At 48.1% G+C, this 21,531-nt stretch overlaps 1 protein-coding gene across 3 annotated transcripts in view; it reads left to right on the top strand.

Annotated features, from left to right (window-relative positions):
• The window catches only part of GFM2 (GTP dependent ribosome recycling factor mitochondrial 2), a 345,387-nt gene that overhangs the window by 239,747 nt on the left and 84,109 nt on the right, over positions 1–21,531 (top strand). For all 3 annotated transcript variants that reach the window (XM_085632317.1, XM_085632319.1, XM_085632318.1), the window contains 3 exons: positions 522–711; positions 4,927–5,003; positions 6,718–6,856. In XM_085632317.1, the coding sequence (XP_085488443.1) occupies positions 522–711; positions 4,927–5,003; positions 6,718–6,856 (406 nt within the window). The remainder of the gene's footprint in view (positions 1–521; positions 712–4,926; positions 5,004–6,717; positions 6,857–21,531) is intronic.

Raw genomic sequence — 21,531 nt, forward strand, 5'->3', positions numbered from 1 at the left:
ATTCTGATTGGCTGGATATTTATAGCTGATTCCAGTTTGTATCTTTCTGATTTATTTTGTCGATTTGCATTTAGTAATACATTCATATTCATTTAAGCGCTCTAAGCATACTTTAGGTTGATTTAGATAATCTCTGCCTATGAACAAGCTGTGTTGGCTGTTGGCACTTTAGAGTATTAATATCTCACTCTAACTTCTCCTCCCTTTCTTGCCTTTTCACTCCTCTGTCCTTACAATTTTCCCCAACTCCTCCCTCGTTTTCTCCCCTCTACCACGTCAGTGTTTTTCGCATACTTGCTTTTAGTAGAACTTTCAATTTGTATTTATTATAAGACAAATATAACTGTTTTTATTCTTTCTTTATTGTAATGGATTAATCATTAAGTACAAGGATACTCATAATTATATGTTGACTGATTCGGGCCACGAGGATTCTAAATATTAATAATGGTGTGCAGTGAATTATGAGATAAGATATAGGTCCCTTTAAGGTTCATGGTCAAGTGTCTCTGTTTTTTCAGACCGCTACAGGAGACACCCTTGCGTCATCTAAATCTGCTGCTATCGCTGCAGCCCGCAGAGCTGGACGAGAATCTGGAAACAAGTGTGCACAAAGCAAAGCATCAGAGAGCCTCATTTTGGCTGGTATTGAAATCCCAGAGCCAGTATTCTTTTGCACAATTGAGCCTCCATCATTGGCCAGACAACCAGGTATAGCTAACTATTCAGTGCGCTTCTTTTAAAGCCTTTTCGGTAGACAATAATGCACAAGGTAGTAATGGTAGTATTAAATAAAGTGCATATGAAAGAGATATCCTACTCAAAATATAGTTGATCCTGCCTTGAAATTTAATGTCTTAAGAGTAAGTAATTAAAAATATGAGAGTGCTATACCCAGGGAAGGGATTCCTTACCTTTGCTGAGGCCCGGGAGGCTTTCTCTGTGGGAGGCAGTCAGTTTCTCCAATGTGCTAAGCTAGCTGACACTGCACTGGAAATCTGGATGGAATTTCCTGAGACCATGACAACCAGCAACTTTGCAGGGGATGTTGACGGCTGGGACGGCGAGACACCTGGTGTCACTGTTCTATACCGCCCTTAAGAGTGACAGAGTGGGGATTGAACTCAGAGCTAGAAGGGTCTGGGGAAGGGCCATGAAGCCCCCCTCACGGATGCAGAGTGGCAAATGACTTGTATACTAGTGGAGCAGGTCTCATGTAATGCCAGGTTGAAACTAACACTCTTGAATTATATTCACAGCATGTACTTGATACTTGTTAGGCTGCATAGGATGTACAGTGACAGAAGCTCAAATTGTCCAAGGTGTGGGACGGCGGGCGCCTCCTTCCTGTATTTGGCCTGGACATGTCCAGCAGTGCATGCCTTTTGGTTGGCGGTGGTCCAACCACTGTGCGCAGTGACAGGTCTCCCAATTAAAGCAGACCCCCCTGTATCCTGGGGGTCGTAAAACGGGTGAGAGAAGTTTCAACAGTTTCAAAGTTTCTACAGTTGGCATTGGTACTGGTAAAGAGGAGAGTTGCAGTTGGTTGGTTGGGGAATAGAGCGCCCTTGGTTGCATTGTGGTTCAAGAATGTGACATATTGGTTGATTGTAGAGGAAGTGCATATGAAGGCCAGCAGGCGAGATGACAATTGCAAGAGGATCTTGAATCACGGGATGCGCTGCTGACAGAGCTTCAAGACACAACCGGGGAGGAGAGACAATGGAGCAAACACTCACAGTTGCCTGGGCTCCCTGAGGACACACCTGGGCCGACTCCTGTGGAGGGTCGGTAGATAAATGAAGGGAACAGATGAGTGGCTGGAACACAAGTATGAGTGCGGGCTACGGTTGTGATTGCAGGACTGAGCGACGTCGGTCGAGGACCCGGACACATTCATGAGTTTAGGATAAGGATCCATAATCACTCCATTGAGAGCGTAGGTGAGAGACCAAATTTAACATGGTTTCTTTGATTGGCTAATGGACACTGAGCTGCTATAGTTCATATTATTGTATTGTTTATTGCCAGTATACTTCAGGATGTATTTATGAACATGATCAATAAAGAGTTAAAAAAAAAAAAATTAGGAGATTGCAGTCAACATTAGGTGTGTAAAATAAAACTGTTGATCAAAGTGTTCTTACAGTGGTGCAAAATAATTTATGTTGAAAGGTGTCCCAGTGTTGCAATATTATCTTGCAAACATAGTCCTGTTCAAACATGACCAGGCTGTACCTAATTTTCACCTGCAACTGCACTTTTACAAGGCTGTAACTTAAGATTGCGCAGAATTTACTGTTGCTTGGATTGCTACATTCATAATTATAATTTATTTAAAGTCAGTGTTAGTAGAACATTCGCAAGCTTGAATAAGCATAGTAAAGCTCACATTTACGATTTACCTTGGTTGTGAGCAAATTTGAATCTGTGTCATTTTGCAATTGTAGTGTGCCACTTGTGAGAAAATTCAAATTAGTGCCATTTTATAATTACAAAGTGCCACAATTGTAATACAAATGTTAAGATGGGATGAATGATGGGAGGAATGCTTGCAATTTGTCTAACCACTGATGATCGCTCCTGGCAGCATCCCAACCCATTGTTCTTTTGCTCACCATGCCACCTCAATTTGGACCCAGCCCTATCCATATTAGCCTTGACCCTGCTCCTCATGGGAACAGTCCAGCCTGGCAGTTCAGGCTTGACTCTTCCCATAGGGAGCAGGGCCAAACTGGAATGGCATGGTGAGCAAAAAAACAATGGATTTAGGAACAGATCTCTGACTGGGGGTGAGTGTTTGACATTGTTCAGCATTCTGTCCATCAACTGTCCTTTTTGCATTTGTAGATGTAATCCCATGTGTTATTAATAATGGTGTTACTGCCTCTGTCTATATCTTTTACTGTGATGGTGTTATTTTTTAAATCAATAAGAGCATGACTTGTTGAGCTGTACGTTTGTCTAGCGATAAGTAGATCACAGAAAGGGCTGATTTATATTTTCACGGATGGCCTGTGGTTCTGCTATGGGGATGGAGTAAATTACTCCATCGCCATGGCAAAGGAGCTGCCGCCAAATTATAAATGACCTCCAAGCAGGCGTTCATTTATAATTAATTGACAGGAACCACCATTACAGTGGTTCCTGTCAATGTGCTTTACTGTTTGTGGCAGGGCTGCGTCAGCATGACGCAACCCTGCCCCAAACAGTTTTCTATTTTTTATATTCATAAAGAAAATCTCGAAATGGGACTTTATTTTGAAAATAAAAAAACGAATGCTCCCCTCACCATAGGAATCATCGTCCATGGCGAGCACCATTATTTGATTTTTACTGTACCTCACCGCCAGGGTTTGTCTGTTGGTGACAATAAATAAAATGGCTTAATGTCCACCCATCCTGATTGGGTGGGCGGACATCAGTATCTCTCAAAACGGCCATTTCTCCGACAGTGCTTACTCCGTTGGGCTGTCTGAGCAGTTCGGTCACGGCAGAGATGGAGTAGTCTCCCTGTGGCCAAATATAAGGTCCTCCCACAATGAAATTTGGCCGGTGGACCACTATATCAACGTTGAGACTCAAAGTTGGTTAAGATCTTAAATGACACATCAATAGAGAAAAGTCTTTTTGAAGTGACCATGGGCCTTTTAAATCCATGTAATGTGAAACTCCAATTGGAATGTGGAACGTCGCACTCCTTGTGTTTAGAGTGAATGATGTTGGGTTTATTTAGGGTGCCTGGTAAGTAACTCCCTCCTGAGCCTGGAGGTGGGAAAATGTGACAAGAATGAAGGCGTTGTCTCCCGTGGGAGTAACGTCCCTTACTCAGCACTCCGATATTGGCGATTTCAAATTATGATGATCCAAGCTGTAATAAATTGTTTTACAATGTATTCTTTAATTCGAATTGTAGTAAGTTCATTTTGAATTCATACTATTTCTCGCATAGTATTTTACATATGTTTTTTTCAACGTTCTTTATCAATTCAAAGTGTTTCAGCCCTATGCATTTCGGGCGAACCCTTCTTCAGGGGTCTTGCATTCTGAAAGCATAAAACCAATGTTCAAGTAGCAAGGTACAACACAAATTTCATATAATGTTCTAAGAATTTCGTGCTAGCAATAATATTAGTTGTTTGTGAACGTCAGAAATGGCCGTGAACCGAAGAGTACCGGACAACAAGGGTGTTAGGATCGTAAACTGGGTAGTGACGAACACGCTTAATTGATGCGTCTATTTCATGTGTATTAGTAATGTGGAAACTGTTACTGATGATCTGTTTAGGAAACAACAGGTGGTCTGACCGTGAAGGCGTAAAGAGGAGTGAAAAAATTAAGAAGTGCGTTCATGCGGGATTATCGTGAGAAAACAAACTTAAATGTTGTGCGTATGCCATCACTTTGGCCCCTAATGACTCCGTGAGATAGACCAGTGGAGTCACATAGATGTTAAAAAGAAGAAGTTATAGTTGCAGTTACTTAAATCTGTACTGTCTCGAAAGAAGAAGTTGATGGGAGATGATGAAGAAACTAAGTATCTGAGAGCTAGGAATATAGTAGAGGAACTAAATATATTTATCAGATGACGTGATTCTGTTAAACATAGGGTAACAAGGTGTAGCCTTCCCACTTTTGGTTAGAACATAGGTCTTTTTTAAAGACGATAATAAATAAACTACATTCTTGCAGAGTTGGTACAGACACAATTAAAAGAGTAATACAAATTGGTTACTTTAAGTGTACCTTTTCACTGGAGACATGGTACAGCTGGGCAGGAAGTTGAGGGGATGATTGCAATGTCTCCGATAGTTCAAGTTCAGAAGGGTGTGGACATTTTAATGTATTTTTCTGTCCTATTGTATAGTGTTGTTTTTTCTTTACATAGCTGTGATTATTATATTTTCATGGACATTTCATTTGCAGATTTAGAATTTGCCTTAAGCTGTCTTCAGCGTGAAGATCCAAGTTTAAAAGTGAAGATCGATCCAGATTCCGGACAAGTAAGTGTTAACCTACATAGTCCACTTGCAAGCTTCACTCAAAAACATGGCTTTCAATAGTGTTTGCCTGTGGGATTCTAAACAAATCTCTGGGCACTAGCATTCATAGTATAACAAATTAGTCACCGGGCCTGTCCACTCCAGCTCTGATAGACATCCAGCGTCTGCATTCCCCTCATTTCCAAGGTGATTTATGTACTTCTACAGAGAATTTCCACATATGCATCGTCCAATGTATCAAACTAGGCGCTGACACGTCGGTACTTCTCCATTTGATGTGTAATCAGCAAATCATCAAAATGATGGAAAATATATTGATTATCCTTCAGAGATCCCCATTTGCTCTTGCACATTGCGCATTGCTTTGGTCAGTTTCGACCCCGGGGTAAATCTAGTGATTATGAGTGTACATTTTGTATACTATAACCTGCGTGTCTTACTATTTTCTTTTCCCATTATTTCTCCACAACTATGCCTTTTAATCTCCCTTTAACTCTATTGTCCCTTTAACTCCCTTGTTTTGTCACAATCTGCAGTCCATCTCTTTAAAGCGCGCTGCTACTCTTATGGGCCTAGCTTTTGCAGTGTAAAAATACGAATGAAAATGGTTTGTTACTCAAAAATGGCAAAGCCATACTAAATATTTTCATTTATAGATAATGATAAGTAGCAAAGTGTGGGTCTTAGCAGAGGCCAGGTCTTTCATCCTCCACAGGCTGGTAAAATGAGGACTGGTGAATCAGATATTAACATCTGTTATTGGAGGAGTAGGAATGTGATATGGCGGGGGTACTTTCTCCTGGTGGGACATTTATATGTATGTGTGCTACCTGCTGTGTGTTTGTATACGCATGTGCACGTTGTCTTTGTATGTGTTACCTTTGACTGTGTATGTAATCCCTATGTCTGCCTGTGTACGTTTTCTATAAGTACATAAGTACCCCTCTCAGCCGTCTGCTTCACAAGCCCCTCCAGGCTGTCATCCATTGTCCGCTTGCTGCTCAAGGCCTTCCCATCCATCCTCCGTTGTCTGTTTGCCTCCCCAGCCCTTCCCATCCACCCCCCCCCCCCGTTGCCATTGTGATTTATCATTCTCTGTGTCATCACCCCCACCTGTATCCTTCTCTCGTGCCACTCTCTATATGTTTTTTTAATTGAAAAAAAGCATGTTAGCACTGGTCATGTGGTGGCGTGTTTTTTTAGCCATGCTTCTCAGCAGCAGCACAGCTATACAACATGGGTAGGCCTATTGGCTTTGCTGGTGCTGGTTTGAATTTACTGTTTTTCTTCCTAGGAAGCTAAAAGCCTTCATGAGTGAAGTGTTTTGGTCACATTAACATTTTGCTGACTACAATATTCTGTGCTGTGTTGCATGTTATGGGGCTACATTGTGCCGTCCAAGAACTCAATTTTCAGATTTACACTATAGTAGTCTTTCTCATTGCACGCTGTCATGAGGACAGGGGTTGTAAACTTATGTCTGCTGAGTACAGCTTACCTCAACAAAAGCACAAGTTCATTGTATTGCTTGCTACAAAGTGAAAGAAATCTCGAGGCTGTATCTAATAGATTGTCTATTGTAAGGTGACTGTTTTATTGCTACATTTCATGGTGTTCTAATAACATGTTCTTTTCTCAGTGACTGAGTTCATTGCTAATAGGGATTGTTGTGGTTCTTGCTTTGCTAAAATGCTGTCTGTGTGGTTGTACCTAGACAATTCTCTGCGGCATGGGGGAGCTTCACATTGAAATCATCCATGACCGCATCAAGCGAGAGTTCAAACTGGAAACACACCTTGGACCTCTTCAAATATCCTATAGAGAGACCATCTTAAATTCCATCAGTGAGACAGGTAAAGTAAAAAACACAGAAGAGCATGCTTCGTCAGCTTTTTGCACTGTGATTAGTAGCCACATAGTTATTACATGGAACTTGGTGTGTGAATTGAAAATTTGAGTCCTGGTATTTCTGGCCTTAACTCTTTCCAAAACTTTGAATGAAAACTCACTGAGCGCCAACCCCAGCCCCGCAAATAGCATGCCTTGAGTTGTGCGCTTTAAGTATCAGGTGGAAAGTTCCTCTGCATTTTGAGCAAGGAAACTTGAATCCTAATTGTGTTCTCCTCTCGCAAGAAACCTGATCAGAGTCAATTGAGAACAACTTGCATGTTACTGAAGGTTTTTCATTGCAACACTATCTGAAAACTGATACCTGTCTATGGTATTGTGGAAAAGTAGGTCGCACACTGCTCGTCACACCAGCAAGTTGCCCCAAAGGACTGTGGGAAATGTAGTGGCGACGGCGGGTACGCCTATGCCACGAAATGTAAATAGAACAGTATGTGTTGCGTTAGCCATCCCTGGACACGTGTTTCGAGGTAGTTGCCTCTCGTCAGCAGGGAGCAGGTCAGTGTAAGGGGGTGCCGTGTGGACTGCCAAAATGTAATTAAAAGCAGGTCAAGTACCTCTCCTGGCGCGCAGGTGCAGATCCAAGGCTCGTCAGCCCGTTAGCTCAAGGAAGCCGTTTAAATTGTGGAAAAGTAGGTCGCACACTGCTCGTCACACCAGCAAGTTGCCCCAAAGGACTGTGGGAAATGTAGTGGCGACGGCGGGTACGCCTATGCCACGAAATGTAAATAGAACAGTATGTGTTGCGTTAGCCATCCTTGGACACGTGTTTCGAGGTAGTTGCCTCTCGTCAGCAGAGAGCAGGTCAGTGTAAGGGGGTGCCGTGTGGACTGCCAAAATGTAATTAAAAGCAGGTCAAGTACCTCTCCTGGCGCGCAGGTGCAGATCCAAGGCTTGTCAGCCTGTTAGCTCAAGGAAGCCGTTTAAATTGTGGAAAAGTAGGTCGCACACTGCTCTTCACACCAGCAAGTTGCCCCAAAGGACTGTGGGAAATGTAGTGGCGACGGCGGGTACGCCTATGCCACGAAATGTAAATAGAACAGTATGTGTTGCGTTAGCCATCCCTGGACACGTGTTTCGAGGTAGTTGCCTCTCGTCAGCAGGGAGCAGGTCAGTGTAAGGGGGTGCCGTGTGGACTGCCAAAATGTAATTAAAAGCAGGTCAAGTACCTCTCCTGGCGCGCAGGTGCAGATCCAAGGCTCGTCAGCCCGTTAGCTCAAGGAAGCCGTTTAAATTGTGGAAAAGTAGGTCGCACACTGCTCGTCACACCAGCAAGTTGCCCCAAAGGACTGTGGGAAATGTAGTGGCGACGGCGGGTACGCCTATGCCACGAAATGTAAATAGAACAGTATGTGTTGCGTTAGCCATCCCTGGACACGTGTTTCGAGGTAGTTGCCTCTCGTCAGCAGGGAGCAGGTCAGTGTAAGGGGGTGCCGTGTGGACTGCCAAAATGTAATTAAAAGCAGGTCAAGTACCTCTCCTGGCGCGCAGGTGCAGATCCAAGGCTCGTCAGCCCGTTAGCTCAAGGAAGCCGTTTAAATTGTGGAAAAGTAGGTCGCACACTGCTCGTCACACCAGCAAGTTGCCCCAAAGGACTGTGGGAAATGTAGTGGCGACGGCGGGTACGCCTATGCCACGAAATGTAAATAGAACAGTATGTGTTGCGTTAGCCATCCCTGGACTACATTTACCACAGTCCTTTGGGGCAACTTGCTGGTGTGACGAGCAGTGTGCGACCAACCTTTGCACAATTTATTACGGCTCCCTTGAGCCAACGGGCTGACGAGCCTTGGATCTGCACCTGCGCGCCATGAGAGGTACTTGACCTGTTTTAATTACATTTTGGCAGTCCACACGGCACCCCTTTACACAGACCTGCTCCCTGCTGACGAGAGGCAACTACCTCGAAACACGTGTCCAGGGATGGCTAACGCAACACATACTGTTCTTTATACATCGTGGCATAGGCGTACCTGCCGTCGCCACTACATTTACCACAGTCCTTTGGGGCAACTTGCTGGTGTGACGAGCAGTGTGCGACCAACCTTTGCACAATTTATTACGGCTCCCTTGAGCCAACGGGCTGACGAGCCTTGGATCTGCACCTGCGCGCCATGAGAGGTACTTGACCTGTTTTAATTACATTTTGGCAGTCCACACGGCACCCCTTTACACTGACCTGCTCCCTGCTGACGAGAGGCAACTACCTCGAAACACGTGTCCAGGGATGGCTAACGCAACACATACTGTTCTTTATACATCGTGGCATAGGCGTACCCGCCGTCGCCACTACATTTACCACAGTCCTTTGGGGCAACTTGCTGGTGTGACGAGCAGTGTGCGACCAACCTTTGCACTACCTGTCTATGGTATGTCTATGGTATGTCAACCCCAAAGATTATACGTCCCAGGGACCAGAGGGAAGGGACAGTATTTGCTATTTCATATCCCACTCCATAACATTCAAACTATGGGCAGAACCAGCTCATACAATGTCTTAGGTTTTGGGGGAGGTCATTTCCAATTTCAAGTCTCACCCCCCAACATGTTAGTTCTCTGCACCCATCAAAAGTATTAACGCTCCACAGCGATAGCAGAAGAAATGAGTATAGTACAGTCCCGACCCCTTTGGGTTTGTATTAGTAGTAGTAAGGTATGCCATAAGCTGGGGAATTGTGGTGCCTTGGTGTATACTCCCAGAGTTTTGAGTTCTAGAGTTAACCACTGGCGAATACTTTCGTATGGAGTCCTGTGACCATGATGTGGAAGTTCACAATCTGCTTCAGCTGTGAATAATACGTGGGTCCACTTCAGTCTTTGATGCAATTTACACGATTACCTGTGGGTAAAGACCACTATGGGTTGTTGCTTTATTCGATCAGATATATCTGATGCTGGTACAAATGTTTTCCTCAATACCGTTGCAGGCTAACATATTCCTTCGCATTGGCAGATGTATTATGTTTGGCGTTGACAAAGTAGTGCAATCATTATTTTATTTTTTGCCACATACATGCCACAAAAAAGAAAAACATGTTGCTGCTTAAGTGTCCCATGTAATAAGAAAAAACACAAAACAAACTTACTTTTATACATACATAGAGATGTTTTGGTTCGGGCCTTTACCTCCATTACTTTGTTCACTGCTCATTAACATTTATCTTCCGCCCACCACAGCATACAGCCTGGGCAAATGAGTCCGCCCACTTGTACCATTGCCTCTCTTGTAGTATGTGTAATGGCTTTTTTCCAGATGCCATATGCATGTCCACCTTCATTGGCAGTAATCCTAGACCAACACTTTACTTTGCCTTTGCTTTTTTCTTTTTGTTCTGTTCCCGTTATTTCGTCAGGTTATAGTAATCCAAAGTCAATGTTACTTTTTCTTTGCACCAGTAAACCCATAATTTCATGTGATGTGCATTAAAGCTAAAAGGGTTTCTAAACATTTCCAAAGTGCAACTGCCCATTTGGATGCACCTATAGTGTTCTGTAAAAATGATATGTGATGTTTTGATTTAAATTTTAAATGTTATTGCCAACATGAGGGGTGGCCAGCTGTGCACAAAGATGGTTGAAATGTCCTAAGCTTTCCACCACCCGCCTCCAATCCCCACCCATTGTGCAATCTGCAGGAGCTGTGGTGACCTGAAAATGTGCCGCCTGGGTTACTCTTCTTAGGAGGGAGCAGTAAGGCAGTTGATTAGTGTTCCTCTGACCTTATATGGGGAGAATAATTATACAATACAATGGGCTTTCTGTTCCCATTTTGGCTAGAAAAGGGGGGGATGTGCCTCTGCCTGAAGAAATGAAGATATAGAAAGCTACCGTAAAGAGTGTGACTTCACCTATAACTTAGTATCTAACTGGGCTACTGAGCCCCTGAGAGCTTAGAGACATGGGTTGCACCAGCTCTACAAAATATACTAATGATAGGATGCACTCGGATACGGACTGCTCCCTGCCTTACAACACAGAGCAAAGCAGACCCGAGGATCTCCAGTACTGTAGAGAACACTGCTAGAGATACCTTAGCTTAACTAATTTGTAAATATTACAATGATGGAGATGGTAAGTGGGCAGGTGGAATGATGGTCTGATTGTAAACACCTTGACTCCCAAATGTCCTTTGACTAATAGTCATGGGGAGTGGAGAATGTACTCTATTATATGATGTTGTATTTTTGTATGACAGTCCTTGCAATTTATTGGAGGATTGGCTGCTCCCTTAAAGTCGGGATCTGTGGAGGTGGTGGGAGGTGGGTATCTGAATCACCAGAATGGCTTTTAAATTGATTATTCTCCCCTCGTGTAGCAAATTATACAAGATCCTGTCATACATGAAGTGGAAGTAGGTGGATGTACCTCTTCTGTAGGAAATGCACCTTTCTGATGGAAGGGGAAATGGCTAAGCTAAGAATGAGATGGAGGGGAAAGTTCTATGCCACAACCTACTCCTCATTTTATAGGGGGATATTGATTTGAATAAGGCAGGGGTACCTTTTGAATCCACTAATGTTTGCATAGATAAAGAGGGGTGCTATGTCATGGGCCAGAAGAAACTCAATGGAGTACAGGTGTCGCTTGGCTGGATGTATGTTCAAAATGTGAAGCAGGTACAATTTCTTGACTTCGTGACACCTATGATCTCTCTAGAAGCACAGTCCCCGATAGTGTTAGGAAGAGACTTCGACTGCATGGCGTATATAACTTTAGATAGGTCCACACCCCCTCTGACATATTCCCAATGTGTGTGACTGGCACAGAGTTTCCGGACATGGCTGAGGAATTGCGTAATTGATGACATCTGGAGACCTGAGGAATGGTATGTGGAAAGAATATGCCTTTTTTTACTAGCTTCATGATTTGCATGTGATATTGAACAAACTATTATGTTTCCCTGAGTTTGGTATCTATGTTTCTTCCATAGAGTACCTTTTTTATTTTAAACTCATTTTAGTGGCCGTTTCAACAAGTAATATAAAGTATATTTTCATCACACCACGGAGAACAGTGGTACATTTCACCTATGAGACAGCCTACAACTAAAACAAACCAAGCCATACCCAACAAGCCAAGAACCCCCCTCCCCCCCCAATCATGAACTTTGACCAGAGTGACAGCATCCATTGTCCTGCAAATAGTGTAGGTCACTGAGACGTCACCCCCATAATCTGATTCCGGCACATGTGTAGAGCACCAGCAGGAGACTATTGCATCAGCCCATCCAAGGACCCCGGTGTGCTGGCCTAGTCTCACTCTCTCACCAAATTCATATACTGCTTCTTGTTTCATCCGAAAGTGGGCCCTGCCTCCTGCTGCTACAGTCCTCTTCCCTCGCATGTTCAATTCTGATCGTTAAGTTGGGGGTAGGGGTGCACACGTAGTCCGCCTCGCCTTACACTATTTCGCTCCCAGGTCTCTACAAACCTTTTCCCCTCTCCCTTTTCTTTCCCTCGTGGGAGATCAATTGCCCCCCCAGATCCTCGTATTGTAGGCCTCCCATAAAACCACCCCCGATTCCATCGACCCTTTGTTTTCCTTAAAATAGTTGGTGGTCTTTGCTGTCCGGAACCTACTAGCTCATGAGGTTCCACGGGTCGTGGCTTGAACCCAGCCTCCTACTTATCAGGCCCCTGGCATACCGTGAGCATGGGAGTGTCGTTTTGTGTCTCTCTCCATCAGCTAAGTTGATTGAGTAGGACCAGGAGGTAGTCCAGTCTGGAAAGTGATCTCATTGCGTTGGCTGCATAGAATTGTTTATGCCTAGGATGTTGCACCCTCCATACGTCTGCCTGGTCCAACCAGCCCATAAATGTTGCCAGGCATGTCTCACACCTGGTTGGGTGTCCTCGCTGTGTAATCTTGTCTCGGTCTTCCTATGCCACCATATTGAGGTCCTCCCCAAGGAGTTGGAGAGCTTCTATTATCAGACAGGCCCCCATGTTCACCAGCCCCTCCATCTGCAGTTCCCGGTGGGAGGAACCACGACACAACTGTCAGAGGCAGCCTGTTCCATGTCCCTGACACTGTTGCCCGACAACCATCCTGGGTCACCCATGTATGTGTGATGTGGAAGGGGATGGATTTATGCACCAAAATCCCAACCCCCCTGGAGCCCGGTGACAACCCCACATGCGCAACCATCCGATACCTTCCCATGTGGAAAAATCCACATCTATTGCCCACCAAGTGGGTTTCCTGTAATAAGACTATGTCCGGATCATGCTACGATAGAAATTGTGTGACCACACCTCTCTTTAGACTGCTACATAAACCATTGGCTTTCCATGAGAAGACACAGAGGCCACTACCTCCCACTCTGCCGGGGCCTGGCAGCCCTTGTGCTCCAGTCGTGCCCATTTGATATTTGATATATTTGATATTTATTCGTTTCTATAGTGCCTTAATCACCCCGTAAGGTTGATCTCCGCGCTTAGGACGGTGTGCTACAGCCAAACCATAGGGACTCCGAAAAGAAAGGTTTTTAAAAGCTTCCTGAATTGAGGAAGGCTCTGGCAGTCGCAAAGCTGGAGAGGGAGTTCATTCCAGAAAGTCGGGGCAAGATGAGTGAATGCTTTGCCACCCTTGCAAGCCTTTTTAATTCTTGGAGTGCAAAGGAGTAGCTTGGATCCTGATCGGAGGGGCCATGGGGGAGTGTACTTGGTAAGTTTATCAGACAGGTAGGAAGGCCCCAGACCATTAAGGGCTTTAAAAACAATGCCGCCTATCTTGAATTCCACCCACTTTCTCACAGGGAGCCAGTGAAGTTTGTTAAGAAGTGGAATAGAGGCTGTTCTGGGGGGGCGTTTGCTACTAGTCGGGCGGCCGTATTCTGGACAACTTGTAACTTATTTAAGGAAGCCTTGTTAGCCGAGGCCAACAGTGCACTACAGTAGTCCAGACGGCTTAATACTAGGGCTTGCATCAGTGTTTTTTTTTGTAGATGGAGGTAACAGAGGGAATACTCTTCTGAGTAAACTGAGTGTGTGGAAGCAGGTACCAACAGTGGTAGTGGCGAGAGTGTCAAGCGTAAGATTCTGGTCGATCCAGGGCTGCCCATTTGTTACCTGTAGACCAGGCCTGATTATGTTGAATTTCAGCCACTACCCACGCCCTCTCAGACTCTGCCTGAGGATTAGTGGGGGTAGATCCAGGTCTGCGTAGTTTCCTCTGCCGCTGTCTCTGAGATCTCCAGAACTCAGCACGATTGCCTTCAGATTGGCTCCGCATGGGATAACCTTTTGTCTTCAACCATTCTCATACCACTTCCGCGGACTCTAAAATGTTTGAACCCTCCATATCTGTGATATGCATCTTTGCAGGGAACATAGGCACATACTTGAGGTTGAGTTGCCTCAGCTGTTTCTTTACCTCCAAATAAGACTCCCAGTTTCTGTACCTTCGCTGTATAGTCTGGATACCTCACCACCATGGCTTTTGACCGCCCCAGAACGCAGTGAGCCCTCTTCACCATAAACAGTTTCAAGGTTGGTCCCTCCAACACCATCTAGCCCAGCCAGTCTTCCATATACAGCTCGGGCGACAGACCCTCTGCACGCTCCGGGACCCCCATAATTCAAATATTATTGCAGCTGGAGCGGCCCTCCAAGTCATCCAACTGCCACCATGACTGTATTTTCCGGCTTTAATTTCTTGAGGCGGCCATCAGTCTTGGCAGCCATTGGCATCAGCTGCATGAGGGACTGCTCTGCGGCACCCACCCTCTCCAAAAACTTTCTGTGGTCCACACAGTGTCCCGACCTCCTGGGACACCAACTCTATTTTATGTTCTAAGCTGGACTTGGTATCCTGAATAGCCACTAGGGTTTTCGCGGTATGGGCTTCCAAACCCTGGTCAGTGACTCTATCGGGGGACCGCCGAATGCTTGTAGGCCTGCAGGATTCCCCTTCGCACTGGCCCCTCCTCCTTGGTATTCTGATTACGGGTCAATGAACGCTCTGGCCTTCTTCCTTTGGGGACCCTCACTGTGTGAGCTCCTGCCAGCTACTGCGCACATCACCATGGAGATGTGGTTCCTCCTCCCTTGCGCTATCCTCCCCTTCTGCACTTCCCCAGTGCCTCACTGCCCGTTACAGGCCAGGGCTGCCCCACAGTCAGCATGCTGAAACCCCGCTCCAAAGGAACCCGCCCTGCCCCCCATGAGCCGCAGCCAGTGCACTGACCACAGCCCCAAGGGAACGCAACAGAAAGTGTGCAACAGCCGCCGGTGAAGCGCTCCAGCCACCGCCGCAGGTCACAAGCCCCCTACCCCCTCGTCACTCACATGTGGGTCCCGGTGATGCCGTGCAGCTGACACCTTCCACTCCCCGGCGACGCATCCTACGGCCACAGCCAATACCGCCATCACTTGCAGGCATATGTCTTTACCGGTCATAACTTCCTCTTCACCAAACGACCACCAGGGGCCCTGCCTCCTCCCCACCACAGATGCACCCTCTCCGAAAACGAACTCTCCAGTGCCACCGCCGTCTCCAATCCAGCTCTCTGCCATCACTGCTGCTGTGCTCCGGGTCCCTCCTATGGCTGTTTTGCCGCTGCGGCTAGTTGTCCATTACCTGGGTCTCTCTGGCACTTAACACCTGCTCCCCTTGACCAAAAAATGTTCTAACAATCACCGTCCACCAGCCCCTTGGTTCACGGATAGACTTGAAGTTGAAAAATCTAAATGTAAAGCCCTTGAAAGACATTGGAGGAAAGACTACCAGTTAGCTGCTAAAGTGACATATAAAAAAGCCTTAAATGAATATCACACTCTCTGTAGAGCTGCTCAAGTTGAGTTTTTCTCTAATAAAATCTCCCAAGCACCAAATTGCTCCAAAACTCTTTTTAAGGTGGAAAGAGTTATCGGGTTCGGAAACTCAGACTACTCCACCTCCTCTCACTGGTATGCAATGTAAAGAACTCGCTCTATATTTTGTCGATAAAGTCAGTAAAATACATTCTGCGCTGTCTAGCACTAAACCACAACATTTTCTAGCTGACCCTGAGGTCTCCACCAATGTTACCAGTGCAGAAAGCTCTGAGACAGTCACTGACAATAAACCAGCTTCTAAACTGGCAGCCTACAGCCTACAGCACATTTACTCATCTCTTGACTAAAATTAAATCTGGATCTCCCCGTGATATACTCCCCATCTCTGTGATGAAACCGCTTGACGCTCCCATTCTTTCCATAATTATGAACCTTCTGAATGCCTCCTTGCAGGAGGGTCAAGCTCCGTTGGAATGGAAACATGCGATGGTGCTCCCTCTCCTAAAGAAAGCCAATGCCGACATGTCTAAATTAGCTAATTTTCGCCCCATCTCGCTGCTCCCGGCCTTCTCTAAAATCCTTAGGAGACATGTTAATACTCAGATTACTTCTTTTGTGGAGTCCCAGAAATGTCTTTATGCTTCCCAATCGGTATTTAGAGCTGATTCTCTACAGAATCAGCATTACTTGGAGTCACTGAAATGCTGAGGCACCGGCTGGATGAAGGAAACATGGCGGCGCTGGTCCTGGTGGACCTCAGTGCCGCGTTTGATATGGTGTCTCATGCTACCTTGTTGAAAGCTCTGAAGTCTCTGGACCTAGAGGGCTCCGCCCTACAAAGTTCTTTTCTGGCCAATCGCACGTTCCAGGTCTTTTCTGCAGAGGCCAGTTCTAAATTATATGTCCTACCTCATGGTGTACCTCAGGACTCGGTGCTGAGCCCACTGTTGTTTAATGTTTATGTCTGACCACTGGCTGATGTGGTGGAGGAAGCAGGGTTGTCCCTTTTTTCCTATGCCGACGACACCCAGATCATTTTCTCCCTCTCTCCATCTAAGGGTTCTGAGCCTTCGGCCCTTCGGTTTGGTTTGAGCAAAATTGCTCAAGCTTAACGGAGATGAGACGGAGGTTATGATCCTAGGTAAAAAGATTGACCTTTGTGGATTACATCACTGGCCATCCGAAATGGGCACTTTGCCCCTGCCAGTACACCAAATCCGCAATCTGGGTTTCATGATTGACAACCAACTTTCAATGAAGCAACAAGTCACCAAGGTAGCTGCTACTTGCTTCAACGTCCTAAAATGGCTAAGAAAAATCTTATGGATGATACCTTGTGCCGTACAGAAAACGGTGGTCCATGCCTTGGTCAAGTCCAGGCTGGACTATGGCAATGTGCTTTAATTGGGATCCAACAAAGCCATCATCCATAGGCTCCAAGTAGTACAGAACGCGGCAGCTAGACTGCTGTGCAATATACGTAAGACTGCGTCAATTACTGGCTATCTTCGCGACTTACACTGGTTGAAGATAGAGAATCGCATCAGATTCAAAGCATTATGCTATATGCATAAAATCAAAATGGGAGTGGCCCCAACATATCTGCAATCGCTGGTACAACCGTATCTCCCTTCACGACTCTTACGATCAGCCCATCAATCTAGGTTCACCATTCCCAAATTCAAACGGGCGCGCATGCACGCCCACTCCTTTTCGTATCTTGGCCCCACTTTGTGGAATTCCATGCCTCTGACCTTTTTTGATAAACAAATTTTTATTGTTTTTTTGACACAACAAAAGAAACACTGAGCCTGACGAGCCACCAATCTATAATCATATCGCACAAGTTCACACCTCCCCCCGCCCCCACCCGCAGCCCCCCTCTCCTCCCCCCCCCAAAACCACAAAATCATACTACATTGCCCAACCATTTCCCCCATATCCTACGGTATTTCTTAAGGCATCCCCTCGCCTGATAGAGAGTCCGCTCCTGCGCCGCACACCAGTCCACTCCAGTACTCCATTTAGCCAAGCTAGGCGTCCGTGGGTGTTTCCAGGCCGCTGCAATATCTCTCTTTGCCACCATTAATGCTGTCATAAGGAATAACTTCTCAGCGCGTGTGCCATCTAGACCGTCAGTGATGCCCAGAAGAGTGAGTCTAGGGTCATGTGGCACCACCCAGCCCAAGACGTCCGTGAGGTCGGCTTCTATGCCCCCCCAATAATCTCCCAGTTCCGGGCACCGCCACACCATATGGATGAAGTCGGCCGGGTCAAAACCACAACGGGGGCAGGCCGCATCAGCTGAGAGGCCCGCACGGTGCAGACGAGCCGGTGTGAGGTAGGCAGTATGCAGATAGTAAATTTGGATAAGCCTCAGTTTAGCAGAGGCCGTCACCAGCCTGGGGGCCATAAGGGCATCCCGCCAGTCCACCTCGTCCAGGGGACCCACCCACACCTCCCACCGTTCCTTCAGGCCTTCCCGGGCTATGGGGGTATTGTTAATGAGAGAACGATGTATTCGGGAGATGCCCACCCTCCCCAGGTTGCCCAGCAGGACCTGAGCCTCCGGGGGGCTGTGATCCGGCAGCCTAATGTCCAGTGGGGTGTAGGTGCGTATGGCGTGCCGTAGTTGGAGGTACCTGTAAAATTGAGATGAGTGGAGGGAGAAGCGCGCCTGCAGTTCCGAGTAGGAGCACATGCGTCCCCCCCGCCAGACGTCCCCCAGCTGGGAGATGCCGAGCAGGTCCCACGACCTAAAGCCCTCCAGGGCCGCAACGTCCCGCAGCCACGTCCCATGCCAGAGGGGAGTGGCGCGAGTCAGCCTCCCGGTCCACTGAGTGTGGCGGAGCGCCGCTCGCCAGGCCAGGAAAATCGCTTTGGTAATGTCTGGGCAGGAAGCCGGGATGGGGGCGCCGTACAGGCGGTCCAAAATGCAGGAGAAACCCAGGTCTTCTAATTCCACCCTGAAAGCCGGGTCAGACCATCCCCCTCCAAACCAGTCGTGAATGACCAGAAGGCGGGTGGCTAAATAGTAGAGGTAAAGATTGGTCATACCAAGCCCGCCGTCAAAGGTGGGCAGGCGACACGCCAACAAGGCCAACCGCGGTCTCCCACCACCCCAGAGAAATCTAGTCGCCAACCCGTCCAGCTCGCGAAACCAAGGCCGCGGGAAGGACACAGGAGTATTCTGCAGTACATAAAGAAACCGAGGGAGAATCATCATTTTGTAGAGCGCCACCCTCCCCAGCGGATTGAGCGGGAGCGACTGCCACCGTGTCAGGTCTGCCTTAGCCTTCTTGACCAAGGGGGTCACATTAAGAGCCCAGCTCAATTCCGGAAGGAGAGAGACCCAGATGCCCAGGTACTTGAAGGACAACCGACGAAGGGGAATATTATCCTGCCAGTCAAAACACTCCCGGGAGGGGTGTAGAGGCACAAGAACCGACTTTTGCGGGTTCAAATAAAGGCCAGACGCACGGCCAAAGCAGCCCAAGATATGGAGTGCACGGGGACCTGAGCGCGCCGGGTCGCTAAGGTACAGCAGAACGTCGTCCGCGTAAAGAGCTATTCTGTCCGACTCACAATTCGGCCACTCCCATCCGCGAAGGAGGGGGTCTGCTCTGATCAGGGCAGCTAGTGGCTCCATTGCGAGAGCAAACAGGAGGGGCGACAGCGGGCACCCCTGTCGCGTACCCCGGCCGATCCGTAGTGGCTTCGACAGTGCCCCGTTAACCAGCACTCTGGCGCGGGGGCGCGCGTAAAGGACCCGCACCATTCCAACAAACTTGGGGCCGAAACCCATGTGGGACAGGACCTCAAAGAGGTAGGGCCACCCAACCGAGTCGAAGGCCTTCTCAAAATCTGCAAGCAGGAGGGTGAGATATGGAGAGATGCGGTGGCAGTGAGCCAGGGCCACGTGAAGTCGACGAAGGCAATGGCGCGTGCCACGGTCCGGCATGAAGCCGCATTGGTCCGGGTGCACCAAGTTTGGCAAAAAGGGCCGAAGCCTCTGGGCCAAGACTGCCGCATAAAGTTTGATGTCCGTATTTATAAGAGAGATCGGCCGGTATGCCGACCTGTCGCGAGAGGGTGGCGTCGTCTTGGGCAAGACCACAATCGTGGCTATGTCTGCTTCCGGAGGGAAGGTGCCGTTCTTGACCGCTTCGGCGTAGAGGGCGCTCAACCGTGGGACCAGGTGGTCCTTATAGGCGGAGTAAAACTCTTGGGGGAAGCCGTCCGGGCCTGGGGTTTTCCCGGCGGACGTGCACCCTATCGCGTCCCCAATCTCCTCTTGAAAAATGGGCTCCTCCAGACTCTCCCAGTCACTAGACTGAAGACGGGGAAGCCGTAGATTACTAGCGGCAAGCATTGAGGCTAAGGAAAGGTCCGACTCCCGGGCCCGATACAACTGTGAGTAATACTGAGCAAAGGCGTCCGCGATGGCCACGGAGGAAGATTGGAGCCGGCCGTCAGAGTCAGTCACCGCCGGGATAATGCGCGACGCCCTGGGGTAGGTAGCTAGCCGGTGCAGCAGCGCTCCGTTCTTGTCGCCCCATCCATATACCCTCGCCACCGAGGATTGCCAGAGGAGCTTAGCCGCATCAAGCGATCGCTGACGGATCTCCTCCCGCAGAAGTCGCAGTTGCCGAGTCCCGGTCGGGTCACCAGTCCCAGAGAGAGAGAGCTCCAATCGCAGTGCCTGGGCCTCACAGGCTGTGAGCCGCTGGAGCTGCGACTGGCGATGCCGCACCACCTGTGTTTTGGCCGCCCCCCTGATGGTGACCTTACAGGCCTCCCAAAGGGTACCCGCCGAGGAAACCGACCCGTCATTGTCGCCAAAATACCGCGTCAACGCGGACCCCACCTCCCTACGGAGCCCCTTATCCTGAAGAAACCAGGCGTTGAAGCGCCACATTTGGCGGGCCCCCCGAGGCGGGGGTCCCAGACCCAGGAGGACCGGAGAGTGGTCGGATATCCCCCTTGGAAGGATGCGGACGTCTTGGATGCCTACACAATCAGCAGGGGGGACAAAGATCGCATCAATACGCGCATGAGTGTGATGGGCGGCCGAGGTATGAGTGTATTGCCGTACGCTCGGTTGCCAGGTCCGCCACGCATCACACAGGCCCTGAGCCTCCGCCCAGTTCGCCAGCTGCTTCGCTCGCGCGGCGCGGGGCGCCGAAACCGGACCCGAGGAGTCCAGCTGTGGGGCCGAGACAGCATTGAAGTCCCCCCCCAAGACCATAGCGCCCGGCGGGAGAGTCGCCAACAAAGATGCGGCGTGTGATAAAGCCTGAGGGAGCGCGGTAGGTGGCGCGTAGAGTGACAGAAGACTGAGCGGCCGCCCTTCGAGCGTGCCGCACACGGCAATCCCCATCCCCTGGGGGTCATGAACAGCCCGGGTAAACACAAAGGGAAGGGAGCGGCGCAATAGGACCGCGACCCCCCTCGATCCACGCGAGAACCCAGAGTGCCATACCCGGTCATAGCCGTAGCGCGCCAGAAAGGGGCATTTCTCGCCAAGCAGGTGGGTTTCTTTTTTTTTTTTTGTTTTTTTTTTTTTGAAAACCTTTATTTCAGAATTCAGGACACAGCTATTCAGCCGACAGCCCGGAGGTTCGGCAGCATTAAGAGTTGGATACAATGATGTGTCCTCAATACAGTTCAAAGAGTAATGCAAAGGTCCAATTTTAAGTAAATACTGAAAAAACTCACAACAAACCCCAGCAAGGCAAGGACATTGAAAGCCCATGGCGAAAGCCCCCAGGGGAGGCAGGACCCCACTCGTCTACTAGTTACAAAACTGTGTACGGAGGAAGAGGGGGGACAGCAGAGGCCCA

The sequence above is a fragment of the Triturus cristatus genome, chromosome 2_1, assembly GCF_964204655.1.
Source record: "Triturus cristatus chromosome 2_1, aTriCri1.1, whole genome shotgun sequence".
Lineage (NCBI taxonomy): Eukaryota > Metazoa > Chordata > Amphibia > Caudata > Salamandridae > Triturus > Triturus cristatus.